At 48.2% G+C, this 21,788-nt stretch overlaps 2 protein-coding genes across 8 annotated transcripts in view; both read left to right on the top strand.

Moving 5' to 3' along the window:
* Positions 1 to 101: 101 nt before the first annotated feature.
* Positions 102 to 3,525, top strand: LOC113577876 (charged multivesicular body protein 6). The gene is made up of 8 exons (XM_027010778.2): positions 102 to 311; positions 772 to 881; positions 1,105 to 1,192; positions 1,349 to 1,435; positions 1,816 to 1,881; positions 2,041 to 2,121; positions 2,271 to 2,337; positions 2,462 to 3,525. The coding sequence occupies exons 1-8, from the start codon at positions 246 to 248 to the stop codon at positions 2,509 to 2,511; spliced, it is 615 nt and encodes a 204-aa protein (XP_026866579.2). The 5' UTR covers positions 102 to 245; the 3' UTR covers positions 2,512 to 3,525.
* A 618-nt stretch (positions 3,526 to 4,143) lies between these two features.
* The window catches only part of baiap2a (BAR/IMD domain containing adaptor protein 2a), a 36,754-nt gene continuing 19,109 nt past the window's right edge, over positions 4,144 to 21,788 (top strand). For all 7 annotated transcript variants that reach the window (XR_004776633.1, XM_027010826.2, XM_027010829.2 and 4 more), the window contains exons 1-3: positions 4,144 to 4,390; positions 14,751 to 14,826; positions 17,226 to 17,312. Coding sequence is in view for 6 of the 7 variants with exons in the window: in XM_027010826.2 (XP_026866627.2) it covers positions 4,319 to 4,390; positions 14,751 to 14,826; positions 17,226 to 17,312 (235 nt within the window). In the remaining variant the exon portion in view is untranslated. The remainder of the gene's footprint in view (positions 4,391 to 14,750; positions 14,827 to 17,225; positions 17,313 to 21,788) is intronic.

Below are 21,788 nucleotides of genomic sequence, written 5' to 3'. Positions count from 1 at the left end.
CGTCCACCCAAAAATCCCAAACTGAGGCAATAGAGCTGACCTCAGATCAGGGCAACGACCGCAGAACTCTGGGTGGATTAGCAGCTACTTCCTGTTTGCTTGCTAACTGCATCCTAGTGCTTCAGACCGACTATGAACAATGTGAACGACACTCGACAAATCATTGACATGTATTCCAAAAAGACATAATTTATATTTCAGAAAAGCGAGTCGACCGTAGCAGAGTGCGGGGATGTTGTTTCGCAATGGGAAACGTTTTGGGCAGAAAGGGACACCCAAATCCAGTCACCGAGCAAGACAGGGCGATTTTGGTAGCTAACGCTAGCGATAACCCATATCGTTAGTTGTGATGGTCATAAAGTGTATGAGCTGTGATTTTTGTTTGTGCAATTTTACAGTTTAGCTAAGTAATGTCAAACGTATAACGTTACTTAAATGTAACCAGGATAACTAGCTTGTATTCAACTAGCTAGGCTAACAACAGCAAGCAGGACCTGTGTCCTATTTACCAGTCCATGGAGGTTTTTGTTGACAGTTATGAACCTAGCGTAGCTATGCCTGATTTCGTGCCAACCTGCTTTAGAGAAAACACACTCCTGTTCATTGCAAACAGCTATTCGGTACTACCTGTGTAACGTTAGCTAGCTAGATGGTCACAACACTAAGCAGGTTTGTTATGAACGTGCGTTGATCTCGGATGGATCGTTGGCTTATTCCAGTGTCTGGGTTAACCTGATGTATTTAACTAGCTGCTTTGTTTTCACTGACCAGCAACTGAAACATCAGCGAGATAAGCTGAGACAGTACCAGAAAAAGCTTACGTTGCAGCTAGAGAAAGAGAGACCTCTAGCCAGACAGCTCCTGAAGGATGGGAAGACGGAGTAAGCCTGCAAACTGTAATCTTCCATAAAATGCATTAGTTTAGAACCTCGCTATTACAGTAATTGGGATTTTAGAATACTAATACTTCCAAGTCCAAATACTGAGACACCGTACCTACGCATAATATAAATCACTGCACTTGTATAATGCCATCTGCATTCTGGATGGGTGAAGTTGGCTGTTAATGTGAAGGTTTTAATGACTTTTGTGCTCATGTTACAGAAAAGTTCTTCTCCTGCTCAAAAAGAAGCGCTACCAGGATCAACTGCTGGACAAGACTGAGACCCAGATAAGCAACCTAGAGCGCATGGTGAGGGTATATCCTGAGACTGCACTGATCCAAAAGAATGACACTCTGCAGAAGACTTCACTCGATGGAAGTGTCCTACTTTCTTCTTTTCTTTGTGGTATAGCAGAATGCAGTATTGTGGATGCATAAAAGTATGGAAGTGTGCTCTCTTCTCAGGTCCAAGACCTCGAATATGCTCAGATTGAGATGAAGGTCCTGGAAGGTCTGAAGATTGGCAGTGACTGCCTGACAAAAATGCATGAGGTAAGGAATTCACGCAGCATTTGGTGTGGGGGTGTGTTTCAGCAGTCTGTAACCTTCAACAGCAAAACAACTTTTTTTTTTTTTTTTTTAATACACGACGTTTGTCTAAACGAGAAAAGTAGAATTAAAGAATACAGGCAATGATAAAAGGATTAAGGGATTAGAGATGGACACTGCCTAGACCCAGAGCACTGTTTCTGTAGACTTTACATCCGTAAAACCCACTTTCTTGATTTCTTTCACAACTAACCACCAGCATTGAGCCTTCTCGAAAATTCTGCAAAACCGATGTATTAATTAAGTCGTGTTACTATATTTTACTTGAATTGAGTTTGTTAAAAAAAAAAAAAGCACCTTTAGTTGATATTTTATCGCATCAGGTTCTGTCCATTGAAGAAGTGGAGAGAATAATGGAGGAGACACAGGAGGCTGTAGAATATCAGAAGGTTTGTCTCCCAACACCCCGCGTATTTTTCCAGTTACTGCCCCCACGTCACTGTAAATGCTGTTCAAACAGATTGTGCTACTTTCAAACTCCATTTCCCAGCCATCGTCTGCCCTTGCTGACGCCACTGAGCCAGTGACCTTTAAATATGCCCCCACAGCAAATTGACGAGATGCTGGTAGGCTCTCTGAGCCAGGAGGACGAGGAGGCAGCGCTGACAGAGCTGGAGGCTATCACTCAGGTGTGTGTGTATAAGCGTGTGCCATCTGCATGGGGCAGATGCCGCTTGAGCCCGTTGTAGCGTCGGCACAGCCATCCGGCTCCTGGTGCCGTTCGTCCAGCAGCGAGGGCTCGCTCTGCATCTGACGCTGGTCGTCTATTCCCCTGTAGGCCAAAGATGTCCGGCTTCCGGAGGTGCCCACTGAGCCCGTGCCTGGAGCGTTGCAGACAGAGAAAGGTGGGACTGTTAGAGACATGTGCAGCAGCATCGCAGAAAGTACCAGAAACTGCCCATGTGGGGCATGTCCCATTCCCACTTTCTTACTTGTCTGTTTTCTTCATGTTTTAAAAATTTGCCATAGAGAGAAAACCAGCAAAAATCAAGGAGGACCCAGAGATGCTGGCAGCATAATGACACCCTGCAGTCTCATTATAGTGGTTTTATCAACGCCGTGTCACTACTCTTGGAAGTAAGGGCAGTGCCTAAACAGAGCACAAATACACTCTTCTGTTCCCTAAATCGTCATATACCTATAACTCAGCACATGCATGCAGTGTCATGTGAAATATTTTATACTTTGGAAATGCAAAAAAAAAAAAAAAGATTTAATTGACAGGCTTGAACTGTTCCTTGACACTACCACTTAATGGCACTGAAAATGTTTTGAATTTAATTGGCAAATTACATCGTTCATTTAACTCACATTAAGCAATGATTTGATTAATAGCAAAGTAATTTGATTATGACAGATGTACACCGCTACTGCTCTTGTGACTGTGTTTAGAAAATAAGTGGAAAACACAGAAATAACATAATCAGCCATTTGCAGCCAAGGCAATAAAGTTCTTCAATAAGACAACATTTCAATTTATCTTGAAATTCTAGGTAGATAATTGTAGTCTTTACTGTTTGAGGTTTCTTCCTCATAATCCATAAGGCTGTCATTTAAGGTTTGAGTTAATTGGTCAAAATATTTTAAAGAAGCTGTCCTGCTATCTTGACCTTTTTGTATTTAAATGTGAAGTCCCTATCTGTGTTCTGTGTTAGCTAGGTTCTCTATTATATAATAGCATGACCACCAGGTGGCTCTCTAAACCTTGATATTGGATCTCCACGGAGTCCCTCGCTGTGACAGACACATCTTATGAAAGGTTTTTGCAGATCAAGTGTCGGTATCTGTGATTATTTAGAAAGATATTTATCCAGGTGACAATTGGTTTCCTTTCTTCCTCTTTGTTTGGCAGCTTGGGTGAGCGAGGTGTTAATAAACGTAAGCTATCTTATGCATTAGCTCATACTGTGTTTTTAAGGACTCACTTCTGATTGACACTTGCAGTCAACTTTCTAATACTGTCTAAATACAAAGGTGTGGTGATGTATTCTACTGTAATAATGGTGAAATAAAGAATCAGTGTGTGGCTTTGGTTCAAGTTTTGATCAGGTGATCAGATTGCAAACTTCCCATTGCAACACTTTATTTTCAGACCAAATAAGACTTTATGTTTTCAGTTAATAAACAATATTCACTTCAATAACCAGAAGGTTACTTAAGCCTCACACGAACATGTGGGCATCTTGCATTGTTCTTCCACCCACAAGCTTCTAGCGGTTTGTGCTAAGTGAGCGCTTTAATTTTTACAATTTGTGAAGAGTAACACTAATGAGCTATGAGCTATTTGTGTTGTTTAGCTTTCTCTATCTATCTATCTATCTATCTATCTATCTATCTATCTATCTATCTATCTATGTATATATATATACATACACACGAAAGAGAGTGTGTAATATTAAAATGTGCGTGTATTCATATATCTAGGTTGACAACTCAGGAGGAATTTGAAAATTTTGTATATTAATATATACATTAACTTACATTAGTTATATAACATACAGTGGTTAGTTATTTTATTTTTCCCCTCTATCAGTTACACTTGCTTGTCATGCTTCTAAGACGGAGAGCGCGTAATGCGTACAGGTACGTAAAGCCACTCCTTGTAGGCGGGGCCACTCCAAACTGAGCGAACAGTTTCAATTACTGCCGCTCGGTGGGCGCTTTACTCTTCTGCTGCGAAAGACTCGCCGAGCTCATTGAGCAACGGAAAAAAAGACAGTTCCCATAGGCAAGATTCGCAGCTGAGTCTTATCACGTCCTCAGCTGTTCGTAGGAGACCGAAAGTACTGTGTTCGGATAACCATCTTTTGATCAAGAAGAGTGTTAATGGTTTGGACTGAAGAATTCACAATGTCTCGTACCGACGAGGTCCACCGCATTACGGAAAATGTATACAAGGTAAAGTAGTTGCTGATAAGTTCTGGGTTACAGGTCTTGCTAAGTAAATGCCTACTTTATTCTTAGTCGGCTATGCGACGCGTGATCTATCGTGATCTATCGAGAATTTTCAGCCTACTTAAACGTACTGGACTTGGCATTCCACTTTAGTCGCTGAACTGGTGTTCAGCGCGCTACGTAGTACCGCAAAGAGAATAAATACTTTAGTCGATGTGCTTGTTGGCAGGGAAGGGAGAAATCGCTTATCTTGATCAGTGGTCAAACTTGGTGCTTTGGGTATGGACGACAGGAGGCTTTTTAACAGCGTGTCCGCGTTTTGTATCTCCTATAAATCTCTCTCTGGCTCTCTCATATGACATTACATCTCCACCGTGCGCAATCCCAGGGGCTTGGCTTTTGGTCAGGTAGGTAGGGCATTCCATCACTACGTTTTCAACAGGAGGGGGGACGGGCTGCTGTGTTGCAACAGGTTCAGTCATCTCTGACCCCAGGGGGATTCACTACAAAAGTCTATGCAGTGTGCAGCTTACTGGTGACATACAGCCAGAAAAAAGACGAGCTTTACTCTCCAGTTGGATTAAACACCTTTCCCGCGATAAACCTGTTAAATAGGCCATCTGAAGTCCAACACCTAAAACGAGGACAAAGAAACTATTGAGTGATCAAGGCCAGGCGGATGTGTCCTGTAGGCGAGTGCTGTCGTTTGCCTCGCAGAACACGTGAAACTGCGCAATGGCTCACCGATCCACACCGTATTCACGCCAGTCTGTTCTGTATTCAAACGTATTTTTGCCATTTGCGCTACGTGCATGATTGTTAGTCACGTCGTGTCAGCCGCAGGTGCTAATATGGCGCATTTGCTTTTTGTGCGGAGCACAGGTTTGTGCCATGGTTGTCTGTACATGGTCACTGAGGGCGTGAGCCAGCGATGGAATCAAAAAGCACATTAGATTGCCTGGCTCATTTAGACATGGTGTGAAGCAGCTACATACAACGGGCTGTGTCCTTCCAGTTTGACCTGTCTAAAATAAATATTCCTGCTATTTACGGAATGACTGTGTGTTATTTGAGAGGAGTGTGTGTGTGTGTGTGTGTGTGTGTGTGTGTGTGTGTGTGTGTGTGTGAGAGAGAGAGAGAGAGAGGCTAGGATGTGAAAGCTGAATGTGCATTGCATAGTCAGTGGAGATTCTGATATGGGCCTACAGCTGCTGAATAATCAGAGGAGAGTGTCATTTGCAGTGTCATGAGTCATGGCTGATTGCAGGTGAGCGTGTGTTTAAATACAGGGTGTGGGTATACATTTGATTTAAGCTTTGTTGGGCACACACACCAGCACACTCATAATAAGCACACTCCCTAACTGTTAGCAATCACTTGTTGAGGAACCGGCCGAGCAGTAACAGGCCCTCGCTATGAGTCACCCCCCCCCCCCCTCCCCTCCCCTCCCCTCCCCCCCCTCTTTTCAGACAGAGTCGAGGGTTCGACACTTTCAGGCTCTGCCGAGACTCTCGGCTCCACCCAGCCTCCAGACAGAGCTGGATATGAAAAGGCTTCCGTCCACCTGGGAGAGGGAGGGGGCATGTCAGGCCCTGGCTTCACCTGGGTGGCTCCAGGCTCGAGCCACCTGGACCTCACCAAACTTCTCAAGGACTGTGAATCATCCCGCGCCAGCCAAATCATACTAGTGGCTGCAAGCCCAGAGTGCATAAGAGGCTGTTAAAGGGGCCTGATGCACACACGGTACCTGTTGCTGAGTGTGGGGCAGGGTGTGACTTGTCGAGAATCCTCAGCCAAAACGGCGCTCAAAAGGGGAGTGTCCCGGGTGCCTCTCCCAAACAGTCAACTGTAGGGAGGTTTGCCTGCTTAGATGGCTGGCTTACTGGTCTGTATCCCATAGCACAAACTACTGGGTGTGACGTTGGCTAATGCATACCAAACCTGTCATGTTGATGAGAAGTGGTAACACGTTTTTCCGTTCAAAAACTTTCACTTGGTAACAGGGTAATCTGAGAAATATTATTACATTGTGCTTGTTCGGAGACAAGTTTTATTAGTTATTACAACTAGGCGGTATGATTTGATTAAAAAAGACAGGACTGCATTTCAGTGTGCATATGGGGAAATCTAGGTGGTTTCTTAGCAACAACATGCTATTAAGTGTTTCTGTCATTACTGTGTCATGAGTGAGCAGGAGGGAGGGTAGAGAAGGTCTTTGGAGGAAATTGAGTGCTTAGGAAATAGGAATGTACTGTAGAAAGGCAGAAAGTATCGCTTTGTTTAGATCACTTAAAAGGCTTTTGGGGGGGCTTTTAGCATTTTTGCTTATGTTATGTCCACTGTAATTGCCCTCTTCTGACCCCTAAGCCATGCTGAGTTGCACTGCATTTACCGTCTTAATCCAATGGCTGCTTTGTCTCCGAGTTGCCCTGCAGTTTATTTATCCATTTAAAATGAGTTCTAGCATCAACAAAGGTATAACCTTTGCTGCATGATTAGAATGCCCAGGGCCTTTGAAGGCAACGTTTGTTTGTTTTTCCCACTGATTCCTGACAGTCATTTGGAACGGTGTGTGTGTGTCACGAAATGGGTTTTATAAGAAGAGGCTCAGATCGACTGCATACACCCACACTCTCGCCAAGTCTGGAGGCGGATGGCTCTGAGCTGCTGCTGTGTCTTATTGTCAGCGCTCCCTCTTTTAAAAGCGCCTCGGAAACGAGACGAGCTCTTAAACTAACCTCGCCGAGCACTCATGAAACTGGAGCTTTCGAACAACGCGCCGCCTGATTAACGAACGTGTTGAGGTCGAAGCAGTGGAACTGCGAGCTCACGTGGCACCGGCGCGTCGGGCTGCTCTGCGCGCCATTGCGTTTCGGCCCGAGGGGGTCGTACTGTTACGATGAGACGGTTTCCAGGGTCTTTTTTGAAGGCCCGGGTTGCGTTATCTTCTCTGTGTCTCGCGTTCAAGAGCGAGAAGCGTGAATGGGATGACGGCGGTGCCCCTGGCTAAGGAGAGCGAGTGTGGGAATGAGGAAAAAAGCCGAAAGGAGTGGATGAGGAGACGGGAGGGGGCAGGGGGTGGAGAGAGCTTCCACGTCCTTGTGGAAATGGTCTGTAATTGCTACGTAGGGCTGTGGGCCTGTAATTACCCGGAGAAGAGAAGCTGGAGCAGAGGAGCATGGCGACCTCCGCACGGCGACCTCCTCGTCGCGCTTCCATGGCTCATTTGAGCGAGCGAGGGGTGGGGTGGGGTGGGTTAGTTATCAGGTCACCGTGGGATTGCTCATCTGCAGGGACTGGTGGCACGTGTTTTCACGGACACCCATGGGCTGGACTGGCTCCGGCTGAGAGGAGTTCGTTCTGTTTTCGGGCTGGCAGGATGCAGTTTAGGGCTAAATGAATCCCTGTTGTGTGGCTGTGGGTTCATGGCTTCGGTTGAGGACAGCGTAGGTCAGTTTGTGACGACCACAGTAACCTAGATCAAGCCAAACTCATATTTCTCCACATCCACGTTACGTTTTTGATGCAGGCAGACAGCCTTCACCTTACAAATGTCTGGCAGAGATAAGTGCTCTATATCCAGGGTAACACAGATCCTTCACGGGATCTCGCATGGCATGAACTCGCACTAGCTTCCTCTGCGGACGCCTTTCCCTTCGACGTTTGCTGCTCAAGATCTCGTTAGGTCAGCCGAACGAACTCCTGTAGAGTCAGAAGGTGGCAACGCCCGCGGATGACTCCCTCTTCCCAGTGCGTGGAGGGGTGTGAGCTCACCTCACAGGGCTGTTCCACACAGCGCTATTGCAGGGCAGGTGAGCAAAACCATCATGCTTTGGCCTTCCGACTCTGGAATTTGGAGAACCGTTACTGACGATCAAACCTTTGACTCGTGGAGGTTTGGAATTTTGAATTGCCTGGAATGATCAGTGGAACAGTTGAGTGTGTAACTTCTGCCGGGGAGTGCTTCTGCCAATCGCGCATATCTTTGTAGTCCTATATACCACGCTGATGCAAGTGTAGCTTTGTAAGGGAAACATGATTGGATTTAGTCGCTCGCAGATATCTTTCGCATAGTGCTCTTTGGTATAATGGTGAAAGTTGTAATCCATGTTGAAGAATTCATGCAGAGGAATACCTTTTGTTAAAGCAATGTTAAAGCAACACTTAGTCAGAGAGAGGCATTCAAAATCTGATCCTAATTAAGTTCTTAAAAGTAGTGATTCAAGTCGGGGGGGTGGGCGGCAAAGAAGCAGACACACTGTGGTTTCCATGGACACCAGTGCCGAGTTGCCAGAGAGTGGAATGTTGTGTGTGAGGTCAGGGGGTTACAGGGATAGAGAGCTCTGCCTAACAATCTCTTTCATACACAAGGACATGGCAAGAAAACCGAGGACTTTTCACGAATTTGGGAACGTTGGTTCCGCCCTGTATTTAAATTCAAACTAGACTAAACTTTGTCTGGTCTAACACAGCTGCAGTATTGATCACCACTGCCGTTTGTCATAATCAATACCAAACCACTGCAGCCCTCCGTATGGTTTTCTCTCTTCAATTTGGTTTAAAGATGGTATGATCCAATTCTCAGCTGATGCCACAAAAGATCAATATTTCCACTAATTTCCATGACCATAACACATTTTTCTCCTGAAGCAGATAGTGACATTTTAAATGCATTTGAGGATTAATATGATCGATTTGAGGTAAACAGGTTTTGCAGTTTCTGTAGAAAAGTAATACAGTTCAAATCATATTCACCTTTTGGGGATTCTGTGTAGCCTGCACATGCATTTGAAATGGTGAATAAATAATGCACAACACTCACCTAAAGTACTGACCAAATGTTTATGTTCAGCTAAAATTTCTAAGCACATGACTAGCTGTGAACTCTGGACAGTACATTAATGCGTTAGTGTTGCAGCAGCAGACAAATTATACCTTGTAAAGGGTTTTTTTTTTTTTTTTTTTTGCTAAGACATTAAGCCTTGTAATTCTGTGATGACTTCTTTATGGTCAGACCTCTGCTGAGCTACAGGAATATGCTTCTGCACATGTTACTAAAGCTCTTGTGAGGTTCAGGCTATTCTTTCTGGTACAAGGCGGGGTTCCTCGCTGGCGAGCGTAAACTCGGGCCTCGGCGACGCGTCAAACAACAACGCCAGAGGCCAGTCTAATGCAGTGCATTCTGGATATTTGAGGACCTTCGCAGGTGTGGTGGTTTGGGACACTGCTGTGTTTGGAAATGAATGGCAGGGACTGTGTTGAGTACATGATCAAGCAAGTGGCCTTGGTGGGGGGGGGGGGGGGCAGTCTACGTCATAATCCATGTGTTTACCTCTGAAGATGTGCTTTAACTAAGAATGCGTTTGCTTCAGGCAGGGTGACATGTAGGTACCTAAATAAACAGATGTACATGTACACAGCAGAGTTGCGCACGCAAAGAGCACACCCAACAGTTTCCTCAGACGTGTCTCTGATATTTAGGGCGAGACTGATTTTTATTTATATAGTAAATTTAAAACAACCATGGTTCAACAAAGTGCTGTACAGGCTTAATATTGAAGTGATCCTGAGGTGAAATGGATACAGTCATAGCAGTAAAAGCTAAGTCTCAAAACATATGACGCAGAAAAAGTTACAATCGCTAACCCAACTCAACTAGAGGCAAACGCCATAGTTAAAGAACTGTATCGTCAGCGTTGAATTAAGTGTCTAAAGATGGAGCAGTCGTAATACGGGAGGGAATGTTATTCCAAAGTCGGGACAGCTACTACCAAGTGTCCTCAGCTCTGCTCCTGAGCTTAGTCTCTAAAAGCATTAGGTTGGCAGACCTGGGAGCTTTCAGTGGAATACGAACCTGCAGAATCTCTGCAAGGTATGGAGGTGCCTTTCCATTGAAGGCTTCAAAACCAGTAATAAAATTTAAATCCGTCCTAAATTTCACCAGAAACCAGTGAAGGGACGCTAGGACAGGCGATCACGTCATCCTCTCTTCCCTTTCATATCTGAAATGAGGGCTGGCGTTCCTGTGCATCTGTGCAGTCACGCGTGTGATACGAGAAGTTGTTACTTCAGCATTCCTGGTGAATGAAGCTGATCTTGCGATTAAAAATTGGATCATGTTTGGGATGTGTATTGAAAGTCGACCTTCATTTCCTCAAAGACTTCCTCCTCACTGACCCTTGATGTGATTAGGACGTGGGGAGGTGAACAGACGGCATGGCTTTGTACAGTTGCCCCGCGCGGTACACGTTCCTCCCCATTGCATGCGTCGAGTGCTCCGGGTGTGCGTGTGCTCACATGGCCCCACCGCCACTGGGTCAGCCATCGAGCCACGGAGGAATTCGCGTCGCAGGCAGGCGCCCATGGCGGCGTATCGGAAATATCTCTACTTGAGGGGATGAAGAGGCAGTAGCCACCGAGAAGGCATTTTAACAGCGGCGAATCGGCTAACATCCTGACGAGCAAGATATCTGAAGTGCTTTGGCAGAAAGCCCAGCGAGGAGCGATGTGGCTTTGGCTGTCGATGTGAGGGCGAGAAATTTATACAGGATGGCCTGTGTTCCCCTTGAAAGGGCTTGTTTCTCACCAGGATTTGTCTGACTGCTAAAGTGGTATTGTTCACCCATGGCCTTTGATTGCCAACCCAGACTGCATTTCACCTGGCAATGCAGATGCAGCAGTTTCCACTACCTTGCAACTGTTTGTTTATAGTTTTTTTTTTTTTTTTCCAACTTTCTTTGCTCTCATAAGAAAAAAATCTTAGCGATTTCATATGTCATACCAATATATGACACTTTCTTTCAATTAGGATCTTAATGATGGGTTCACAATTTTTCCCTATTCTCTACCGTCATGTTTAGTAAGTCTTATCAATAGCTTTAATATTGGGGAAACTTGCTATTCCTGTTACTTCTCACTGTGATTAATACAGTCCAATTTTTTTTTTTAAAAAATGGATACCCGCTGTATAGTTATTTTTGTGTTCTTGTATTTTATGATTATTCAAAACATATGAATAACAGTAATCACATGAGCATAATTTATTGCTCCTGTACATGTACAGTTAAGATGATGAGTATGGGTTTCTGTTTTCCCAGCAGAGCATTTAAAAACATGCACAGAACTACACTAAGCCTCCTGTATTAGAGAAGACTCAGAAAAGGGTCACGAGAGAGGCGTGTTTCGAAGTACCAAGGCTGTCATTGATTTAAAAACTAAACAGTATGACTCAGTCTTGGTGGCACACCTTTAGCTTTACTGATACAGAAGAGCCTCATAAACCAGTAACTTTGACAAGGTAGTTAATGACACAGGTAGTCTGTTATAATGACTTGCACAGAGCAAGTCAGGGACTAGAAAGTATATGTTTTGTATCATCTGTGGAGTCATGTAATCTGAAATGCCTGCTCAGATCCCATGCCTGTTTACTGAGGCTCAAATACAGGTGTATGAACAGGGCTTTAGTTAGTTACTCCTCCTGGAATTAATTTCTACAGTCCTGTCACCAACAAGCTGGGCTTTGCCACAAGAGCATTGGGAAGGTTTTTGCCTAATCTTAGCAAGAGATTTGTTGTGTGGTTTTTTTGTTGTTGTTGTTTTGTTTTGTTTTTTTTAGCCAGCTTGCAGACTGCAAGCTTTTCTGCTTTTGGTCTTCACGGGTGACATCAGAAAAGCCACGCCCTTTTAGTTCTTGCTAAGTGTGTTGATAAAGGGGGGAAAAGCCCTGCACATTTGGTTTGTGACTTAACGTGGAACCTGTCTCCTGCCTGTCTGTCTCTTGACTTCATTTTTGCAGCTCTGTTGCCGTGTCACTGAAGTGAAGTGGTGCGTGTGCCCCCCCCTTACAGCGAGGCAGGAATAGCCCGGCTCAGTCGAAATGCCTGCTGGCCTCGGATTCCAATTAGCGCCTGCAATTAGGCTGGCCGATGTAGCACAAGAGGACTGGGATGGGTGATTAATTTAGTAACTGACAAAATAAGGAAACTCTGCTTACCCCTCCCCCTCAATGACCCCATCCCCAACTTATAGCACATTTGGCTCATAAACTCACGGCGTTATGCCATCATATTATCGTTGTTCCGGGCGTGCTAATGACTAAGCTTTTTGTTCGGGAGCGCTTCAAATGCGGGCGTTTGCGCTCGCTGTTCCGCGGAGATCGCCTGTCCTAACGCTGTTTGAGCTGGTGAGCATGGGAGCACTGGCGTGGAGACGACTCTGCGTTATGTAAACCTCCCACCAGCGCGCGCGCGCGCGCGCGCTCGCTCTCTCTATACAAAAGCTTGTTAAAAATGTTGCTGCTTTGCATGGTGCTTGAGGGGAAAGAACATTAGCAGGCTATTGGAGCTTTAGAGAGGAGCAGGAGGAATCGGTGGGGGTGCACGGACGAAAAGACTTTCACGCCGCCGGAACCCCCTTGAGACGTGCAGAGGTCTTCCGTCTAGCAGAAGCACTTGCTGAAGGACGCGAGGAAGCCGCGCGCCTCTGTTGTGACTGGTGTGCGCGTCCCTCCCCCGCCCCCTTTTGTTCGGCGCCAGCTGAGCTGATGTTGTAATGGATCGTGGAAATTCAAAATGACGTGAGCTCTTTTTTTTTTTTTTTTTAAAGGCTGAATCCTACAAGGCTATCATTTCAACTTTGTTCCTTTGATCGCATTCTTATTGATCCTTCAGAAGACTGAGGAAACCTCACCATCTACTGGACTCTGTTTTAGCTCCACCAGTAACCAAATGTTTTACTGGTAGCTTGAAGGTCCTACACAATAGTCATAAGTTCTATTCGGGATTAACATGGCATAGAAATTTAATTTTTTAATTAGCCCCCCCCCCCCCCCCCCCAAAAAAAAAAAAAATAAATAAAAAAAATGGTTGCACTTGATGATACACTCCTGTGCACAAATGTGCTGTGGTTCGTTCCAGTGCCTGCTGTGTTGCTGAGCCACTCTGGGCTGGCGTGCACCCTGTTATATTGGCCCCGTCAGGGCCAGACCCAGTTTCATTAGCTGCTCAGGAACTTAAACGCCAGCAGCAAGGTTACCTGGGCCGGTATGTGGAGCAACACCCCCACCCACACACACACTTCACCCAGAGTAAGCGGCCTCTACTCTTTCATCCCCAAGTGACCACCCCTGTTTGTGTTGACCGCTTATCGTTGATATCTTTCTCAATGAATAATTGAGTCAAAATTTTCAACGTGATGTGTAGCAGCACTGTGTAGTCTGGAGTCTATTAATACCTGACCTAAATCACGCAGCTTGGCTTGGCCCAAATCTGTCTTGCGCTCGACAGTGTGGTTGATGGGGGTTTGACCTGGTATCTCTCAGCACGCTGACATGTACTGATGATGCAGCTAGCGCTCGTCTGTCCTGCACTCATCTTTTTGGCTCCAGAAAGGAGCGCCTGACTGCTTCTCTCGCAGACGTGACCCGCGGATCTGGGGAGCGGTTTCCTGGTTGAGCGCAGCGAGGCCCTCAGCTCGCCTTCGCTTCGGGTGGGGAGGGCGGGTTGTTGAGGGCAAGGTGGGGCAGAGGGTGGGTTGCTGGAGTTGCCATGACCCTCACCTCGTCGCAGGATGTGGAGGGTCTGATCCCGTCATCGAGGCGATGAGGGGAGAGAAGGAGTGTTTCAGAGGTTGGGAAAGCCAGCAAGAGGGGAATGTGGTCGCGACCAGGGCTGATGGCTTTGGAAGTCGCTTAACCTCATACTGCTGCTCTAATTGGAGGAAGCCCCAGAGGGGAACGGGATGCAGCCGTGAGCGTTATGGCAGGTGCCTGCTTCTCTAAACATCCCTTGTAGGATTATGGGAAGGCATGCAGGTTTCGTGTTTATTTTGGTCGCTTTCAGAATGGAGCTGGAGACACTTTTTTTTCTTCTTCCCCTCGTGTGCTTTTCCCATCCCCCAGTCCCAAACGGGCACATGCTATACAGACTTTAACATAAGCTCCCGATGTCTGCCAAAATAAGACGCCTGCTGTCCAAACATGTTTACTCCTATGTGGGTTTTTCCCGTGATGCCTGAACTCTTCACCTCCTCTTGTTATTCCTCAAATCCAACCTGACTCAGCTCGGGAAAAGAGTTCAAGGTTGGCACCTACTCTCTCTCCTCCACCAGGGCTGCGTGCCTCCATAAGGGCCAGCCACACACAATACGACATGGCATACAACAGCAGTGCACAGTGGGGCTAAACCACATGATGCCAAGATCCATAAAGGACCACATGAGGTGGAAAGGTGTGTGTGTGTTTGTGTATGTGTGTTTGGACTCGGGCCTCCTTGCGTATACTGATAAGCCAAGCGTTTTGCATTTATTCAGCCGTCACATTTGTTTCTGACAACAACTGACAACAACCCCACCCCCTGCTTTTCAGACCATCATGGAGCAGTTCAACCCCTGTCTGCGGAACTTCGTTGCCATGGGGAAGAACTACGAGAAGGCCCTCTCTAGTAAGTACGGCACCGTCTCCCTCCTGCTTTGTCCCCTGCCAAGCGCTGCTCTCTGGGCAGGCGGCCAGCTCCGACCTTTACAGATGGCGCCGTTTAATTCATTGCCCTGACGCTCTCAGCCTTATCGGCTCTCACCCAGTCCCAGGCACGTTGCCAGCTCCTAGCGACCGGGCACACGCCCGTCGACACCTTGCCCAGTGCAGGTGATCTGTTGCCGGTCAGGGGGAAGGCACAGCCGTGAGGCTGCCAGGCTGTAGTGCCTTAGCCGAGATGCCCAGATCCACACCGTCAGCCGCTTATGTCTACGTTTCTGTTCCGTTGCTCCTCTTAATCTCTCACTTGGCTCACGTACTCCTCCTTATCTCTGACTCGTCTTACTTATTCTACCTAATCTCTGATTTGGCTAGGATATCCAGCTCTAGTAGACCTCGTGGAAAGATGAGCGGATCTGAAGGCCTCACTGCTGTGCTATAATATTGACATTGTCGCTGTACAATGCAGTAACATTTCTCAACAATAAAAAAAATCACTTAGTTCCCCTATGATTTTAGGACTGGAGGATTGTGGGTATAAATTGATAACTGAGATGACGGTTGCTGGAGAATCTGTGGCCAGTTCTGTCTTTCACTGTCGGATGTTGAGTTGCTTGTTCTAATTGATAAGTGAACAGGACAACAGCTATTGGTCCTCTAAGATTGAAAAGCAGTGATTTAGTGGCAGTGCACTGGACTAGATCAGTATTCATGCTTTGATGTGCTACCTTAAATGTAAACCAGATGTCTAAAAGTTTCACTGAGTAGGATAAACCGGTACTCCGCTAAACCGAAGCCCCCAACGTGCTAATCTGAAGCATGTCGGGTGAGCAGACTGGCCACTGAAGCATTAGACACCATGAGCAGCTTGGCCCGCTAACGGCTCTTAGCGCGGGGCTGCGGATGCGTGTGTGCACCGTGCCGTATGGCCCTGCTGCTGTGTCCCGCAGGTAGCGTACAAGCAGACCTGATGCCCAGCACCAGGGGTCATCAGGGACAGCTGGAAGGGTGAAGGCCAGGTTGGATTACAGCTCGAGAGGAGGGGCTGGATCCTGTACCACAGGGCAGTTTAAAACCCCCTGGGCTTCTAGGCAGGTGAAGGTAATCGGCTTTTAGCCTTTGGCACCCCCTTCCCCCAAATCCCGGATTTCAAACACGCTGTCGTCTAATTCCCACCCACCTGGCTCCTGTGGATTTGTCATCCTGGAGCCTGCAGCCAGGGGAAGGGAGTCGGATCCGTTCGGCTCCGGTATCCAGGGTCTGGTCGGCCGTGCCAAAGGGAGAAAGATTGTCCTGTGAAACGGCGGGCAGCCGAGGGTCGTGTTTTCAGCCTGGCAGCACATGCATGGCCTTCTCCAGCTGTCTCTGTTCTGACGGTGGGGCCCTTTTCCGCAGGAGGAGAGCCATAGCTCCCAGGAGTGCGCGGACGGGCGACCCGATCTGCATAACCCCTCCCCCAGATGAGTCCTGAGTGGCTGCATTTTCGGTGGGGGGAGCTACATCAGCAGTTTGCCCTACTTCTGGTCCAACAGAGGTGCAGCTGGTCAGCCCGATGAAACTCTCGCTCCGTTCGCCTGGCTGCGTCTGGGGATCGGGTGCCATGGGACCTGGTCGCTTGGCTCAGTAGGTGCAAATCAAGGCTCTTGTTGAACGTGACGAAGGACCCCGTCCACCTGACCTTGCAGGCAGATGGAGAGAGGTTCTGGGAGCTGGGCTTGTATCTGAGCGCTGGGAGGTCCACAGGGCCAGCCGATCTCGGGGTATTCTCAATGCAGCACTAGTTTGACTGAATACTAGGTCAGGAAATGGGGTCCAATTTTCTTCTTCTCACTTTCTTTCTCTCATTTTTTTTACCCCCCCCTTTTCCCAAATAGGTGCACGCGCGCACACACACACAAACACCCTGAATCAAAGAAGATATTGTGTAAAAATTATATACCGATCTTCTTAAGTTGACATTTTGCTAGTTAATGAGGCATTGAATAAGGTGCGTGCGCGAGTGTGTGCGCGCATACGTGTGTGCAAGCGCGTGTGCGTTACACGTGTGGGTGGTCTGGGATTCAAAACAACAGCTGAGCGGCGGCCAGGCCAGGCTGGTGTCCGCAGGGAGGCTGGCCGTGCAGCCGCTAAATGGGCTTTCTTTGAAAGCGAAAGCCCTTCCTGTTGCGCTCTGGGCCCATCAGCTCCTCCAGCTGCCTGCAGAGTCCCCTGCGGCCCCAGCAGCGCGGGGGAAGGAACAGAATGTGTCCCTCTGCATCTCCTCCCCTCCAACCACCAGGAGACGTGATTACCGGAGGCGCCCGGTGTCCCGCCGCTATCCCGAAACCCGGTTACAAACTGACCCGACTCTCGTTTTTGCGTCTGCAGCTGTGACGTTCGCCGCCAAGGGTTACTTCGACGCTCTGGTGAGGATGGGGGAGCTGGCTAGCGAGAGCCAGGGATCGAAGGACCTAGGTGAGTGGCCCTCCCTGCCTCCCTCCCTACCTCAGCATGTCTTCACTCCAGGACTGCAGGCAGCACGCACTCGACCAAACTCCACACACGTCGAGAGGTGGCCGATCTGTTGAGAATCGATTTTCACTTTTCCGTTTGCCCTTCACTTCGGGCACCTCGTTAGCTCGGACGAATTTGACAGAATGCTTGTGCATGGGCTGAATAACGTCCTGTGTTGTGCGGAGGGTTTTTGCGCATTTGTCAGGAGTGCGAGGAGTGGACTGGTCTGACCACGACGGCCCAATTTCTCCCTGGACCCTTCAGGTCCAGTTCGAGAGAGCGGCTCTGCTGCTGAGCGGCTTGTGGAGCCTCAATTTTGGAGTGTGTTCTGGTCCTTGTTCTGGGTGTATGTGTGCAACGTTAAGAATGTTGGTTTTGGCTGATATGCTTATAGCTCCTCCCCAAAGATCGGTAATTTGATGTGCGTGGACAGATCATCACTCGCGCTGGAAGTTCCAAGCAGTGATTGGACGTCAGCCTCTCTGCGCTGTTGCTGGGGGTTGGAGATTGGGGCCTGCTCTATGATATGAGCTGCCAGGGCTTCTCAGGCTTGTTGCTAAAGATTTAAAGCAGCATTTGCATAATTCAGTCTCTGTAAGGACTTCCTCGGGCTGGCAAGCCTTCTCCTTGATGTCAGAGTTAACATGCCCTTCATAAGGTAATCTACAGACTCCATTTTCATTTGAACTCTGAAAAGCCTATTATCACTCGAATATAGGTGATTCCATTTCTCTCTCGCATGCACGCGCGCACGTCCTCTTACCACGTCATATTTTTCATCAACTTTTCATCATGTCCAAGTTCACAAAGGGAGTTTAGAGAGCCTGCAATGCAGCATACCGATCACATTACACAATTCGTACCCACACCAGCCGTGTATCTGAGCACGTGAATTTGCATGCGTGTGTGCACGCTTGCGCACACGAGCATGTGCCGCGAGGGCTTTCCGGGTGTTGCTGAAGCTCTGGGAGGCATCGCGGTCTAATTACCCTTTGCTGTCGTGTGTCTTTCAGCTTGCTCTCACAGGTCGAGCTAAGCACTGGTGTCTGTGGCCCAGGGAACCTTTTGTTTGTTTGGCTCTGTGCCTCTTCATTTGTGTCGCAGCTGGCAACATTGTTGTCTCTGAAAATGCCTAGCGCAAACTCTTGAGTGTAATGACCCACGGCTCCGCGCTTGCGTGCCTGTGCTGCGCAAATTGTTATTGTGTGCTGGAAAGCACTTGAAACGAGCAAGGAAACATGAAACGATGCGTCAGAAAACTATACGGGTTGTGCGGTTTGTGTGGGCGGTCAGGATCATGGCGGGCGAACGGTGGTAGCGCAGAGCTGGGTGTGGTCCACGCCCATCCAGCGCTGAAGGCCTACCTGCCCCTAACGCTCTCACTGCAGACAGCCATGAGTTCCTTAAGGTTGGCGTGTCCTCCTGTACACACTGTACCTATTGCATAAGGGAGGGAGAGAGAGAGAGAGATTTGCTGTTGGGTCTTTAGGAGGTGGACGGTTCTGGTGCCGCAGTTCTGGGGCGCTGCGTGCCTCTCATCGGTGGGCTGCAGAATGCTGAGCCCTCTGTGCTGTGCACTCGGTGAGAGAGCCACGGGGGTTTGTGTGGAGCCTGGCTTGAAATGGTTTCCGCCTACACATGATGCTGCTCTCATCTCTCTCTCTCTCTCTCTCGCTCTGATTTCTCCCCCCCATCCCAAACCCCCATGCATCATTTTCTCACTTATACTGGTGTGAATGCACACACACGTGTGTGTGTGTGTGTGTGTGTGTGTGTGTGTGCGCGCGCAAGTGCACTCTGTCACGGGCAGACACTTGTGCTGGTGCAAACATTGTTTGTTTAAGAATTATGTCCTTGGATTGCGAAAGGCATTGGGGGTGGAGGTGTATGTGTGTGTTTACGTGGGTGTGCCCAGGGGCGGGCGGGCGTGCGTGCATGCAGGGGTGTACCTTGTTTTTCACTGTATTCCTCCCTGACTCCCACACACACCCACACCCACTCACTCTTCTGTTTAGGATAATGATCCCCTGTCACAGTCCCACCCACTCAAAACCCTGAAAGTGCTTCTCTCTCTCTCTGCGTGTGTGTGCGCACTTTTCTTTCTTTCTATCTCACTTCACCTCTTACATCATCTTCCAGTTCAGCCTTCTGCTATGGCACAGCTAGGGATGTGGCTGGTGATCAGATCAGTGCAGGATGGATTCACAATCACAGATCGCTCCTCATTCTGGAGCTCTGCTGAAGTTTTTAGGTTGCACGGCACTCCGCTCGTCTATTGACACTGAGCGGCTTGTGTGCGCTGGGACAGCTTTGTTCGCACGGAACAGACATTATGGCGGCCCAAGATGTTGTTCGAAATCGAAATGTCATTAGGTCGGTGTTGCCGCGTAATTTTTATTCCTCTTCATCTGTCTATGCGGCGGCTCCCTTGTCGTAAGAAGGACCGTATATAGCGTAAATTCGCGCGCGATTCTCGCCGTCTGGCTGCCGCGAGGCCTCTGAAGAGGAACTCGCTCACCGTTACCATGAGAACAAAGCTGCTGACAATTAAGCTCTCGCGTTACGCTCGTTAAAGCCAGATTTGTCGCTCGCGCAGTCGTTGCTGTTGTCGCCAGTTTGCGGCGTATAAAGCAGCACAGCTCCCTGTCCGGTCCTATTAAACTTTGCGGTTGAGCGGCAGGAGAAACAGACAATTTCCTGTTTTGATTAAGCTTTTATAACCGATGTTCCGCCCCATGTCTCAAACATTGTTCACTCCTAATGAAAATGACACAGCATTCAAACTCCACCGAACAGTAAATGAGTACCCTTTTTTTTTTTTTTTTTTTTTTTTTTTTTGGGTTAACATCCATGTTGGAAGATTAAGCGAATGCCGACACGTATCCAGAATTGAGCCAGAGCAGCGGCTAAGTAACGGTGTTCATGGGTCAGAATGACTGCCTGTTCTGTGTAGCAGGTTTGAACGCCGCCATGATCCGACACGCATGCCCTGGAGTTCTCTGTACCTGCTGTCAAAGAGCAAATCAAGAGACAGAAGGCATGAGTGTCTTCTGAAGGTGCCGGGAGGCCTGGAGTGGGTCCAGGGTGCAGGGCGGTGGAACTCGGTGAGCGTGGGAGGGTGGTGCCAGTGGTGGGTGATCAGGTGGAGAAGGTAGCTCCGCCTGGACCCACATGTCAGGGAGAGCAGAGAGTCGGATCCTGCTGTCTTCCTCCACTGCTGGGTCTTGTCTTGGCCTGTCGTTCAGTATGTCTGTCATTCCCCCAGTTACTCACTCTCTCTCTCACACACACACACACACACACACACACACACACACACACACACACACACACACCTGGCCCTGTTGGAATGAGAGCAGTGGAGCTCTTTTATTAGCCTTGGACTATAGTCCCAGGAGCCCTGATTTCTGCTCTATTTCTGAGAGCAGCGTGGCATGCTGGGAAAGTCGGGGCCAACAAACTCCTATATCTATCTTGCCCTTGATTTTTAGCTTTTTTTTTTGTGTGTGTCAAACATGAACTGACCACACACACACACAGTATACAAACCGTTCCAACCTCTGATTTACACATGCTGTGACGTGCTTGCTCTGGTGTAGCTGTCATGCATACAACCCTAACGGCAGTCTTGCACAGGCACTGTGAAGCACATTGGCTCTGCAGCTTACAAGAGCTCCTTGAAATACAAGCCTCTCTCCATTTCATCCTGTAGTGCTTTAGTAAACAGACACCTTTTCTTCATAATTACCACTATTATGATTCCCCCCCTCCCCTCTCTCTCTCTCTCTGTGTGTGTGTGTGTGTGTGTGTGTGTGTGTGTCCTGCTCAGCCTTTCTCTCTTGGGCAGTAGAAGGGATGTGCAGGTGACACCTTGGGTTGACGCCCCAGGGCCTGAAGGCTCTATCCCGGCCTCCCCCTTCCCAGTTGTGCGGCATGGGATGGGCTGGCTTCCCACACGCTTCCGTGCCACCTACATCTCACCCATGGAGTGTGCCCACTCTACTGCCTGGTTCGGTCAGAAGTAAACTTCATCCACTCCTTGGGACGAGTCCGGCTGGCCGGCCGGCTGGCTCGCTGGCGTCCCAGCCAGATGACTGGATAGCACTCCGTGCGGGTGTAAGGCTCCCTTCCTCATTAGTGTCACACTGCTGCCATTTGGCATCGCGCTTCCCTGAGAGTGGAGTTTTGTGCGTTCCCCATCCTAAGCCACTCCTCCCCGCTGTGGAGAGACATGGGATGTGCTGGGAGGAGCCCTGTTCACCTTCTCTCTATAGCTGTAATTAGAACGAACACACAATGCGTCTGTCAAGGAGAGTGACTGATCTCTCTCTCTCTCTCTCTCTCTCGGTAGTGATCTTTTATTGGGTCAGTAGGTTGAGGTGACTGACCTAGCTTGACTCCAGCAGCCTGTGTCTCTGATCAGGTCACTCCCTTGCT

This window comes from Electrophorus electricus, chromosome 1 (assembly GCF_013358815.1).
Source record: "Electrophorus electricus isolate fEleEle1 chromosome 1, fEleEle1.pri, whole genome shotgun sequence".
NCBI classification, from domain to species: domain Eukaryota; kingdom Metazoa; phylum Chordata; class Actinopteri; order Gymnotiformes; family Gymnotidae; genus Electrophorus; species Electrophorus electricus.
Note: the sequence above shows the minus strand (reverse complement) of the source record. Positions and strands in the feature narration are given on the sequence as shown.

Bases quoted from the DNA above. Each gene is read 5' to 3' on its own strand.
- LOC113577876 (XM_027010778.2), top strand. From the start codon at position 246: ATGGGAAACGTTTTGGGCAGAAAGGGACACCCAAATCCAGTCACCGAG. The intron at 882-1,104 runs GTAAGCCTGCAA...CTCATGTTACAG, and splicing joins CTGAAGGATGGGAAGACGGA to AAAAGTTCTTCTCCTGCTCA. The intron at 1,193-1,348 runs GTGAGGGTATAT...CTCTCTTCTCAG, and splicing joins TAAGCAACCTAGAGCGCATG to GTCCAAGACCTCGAATATGC.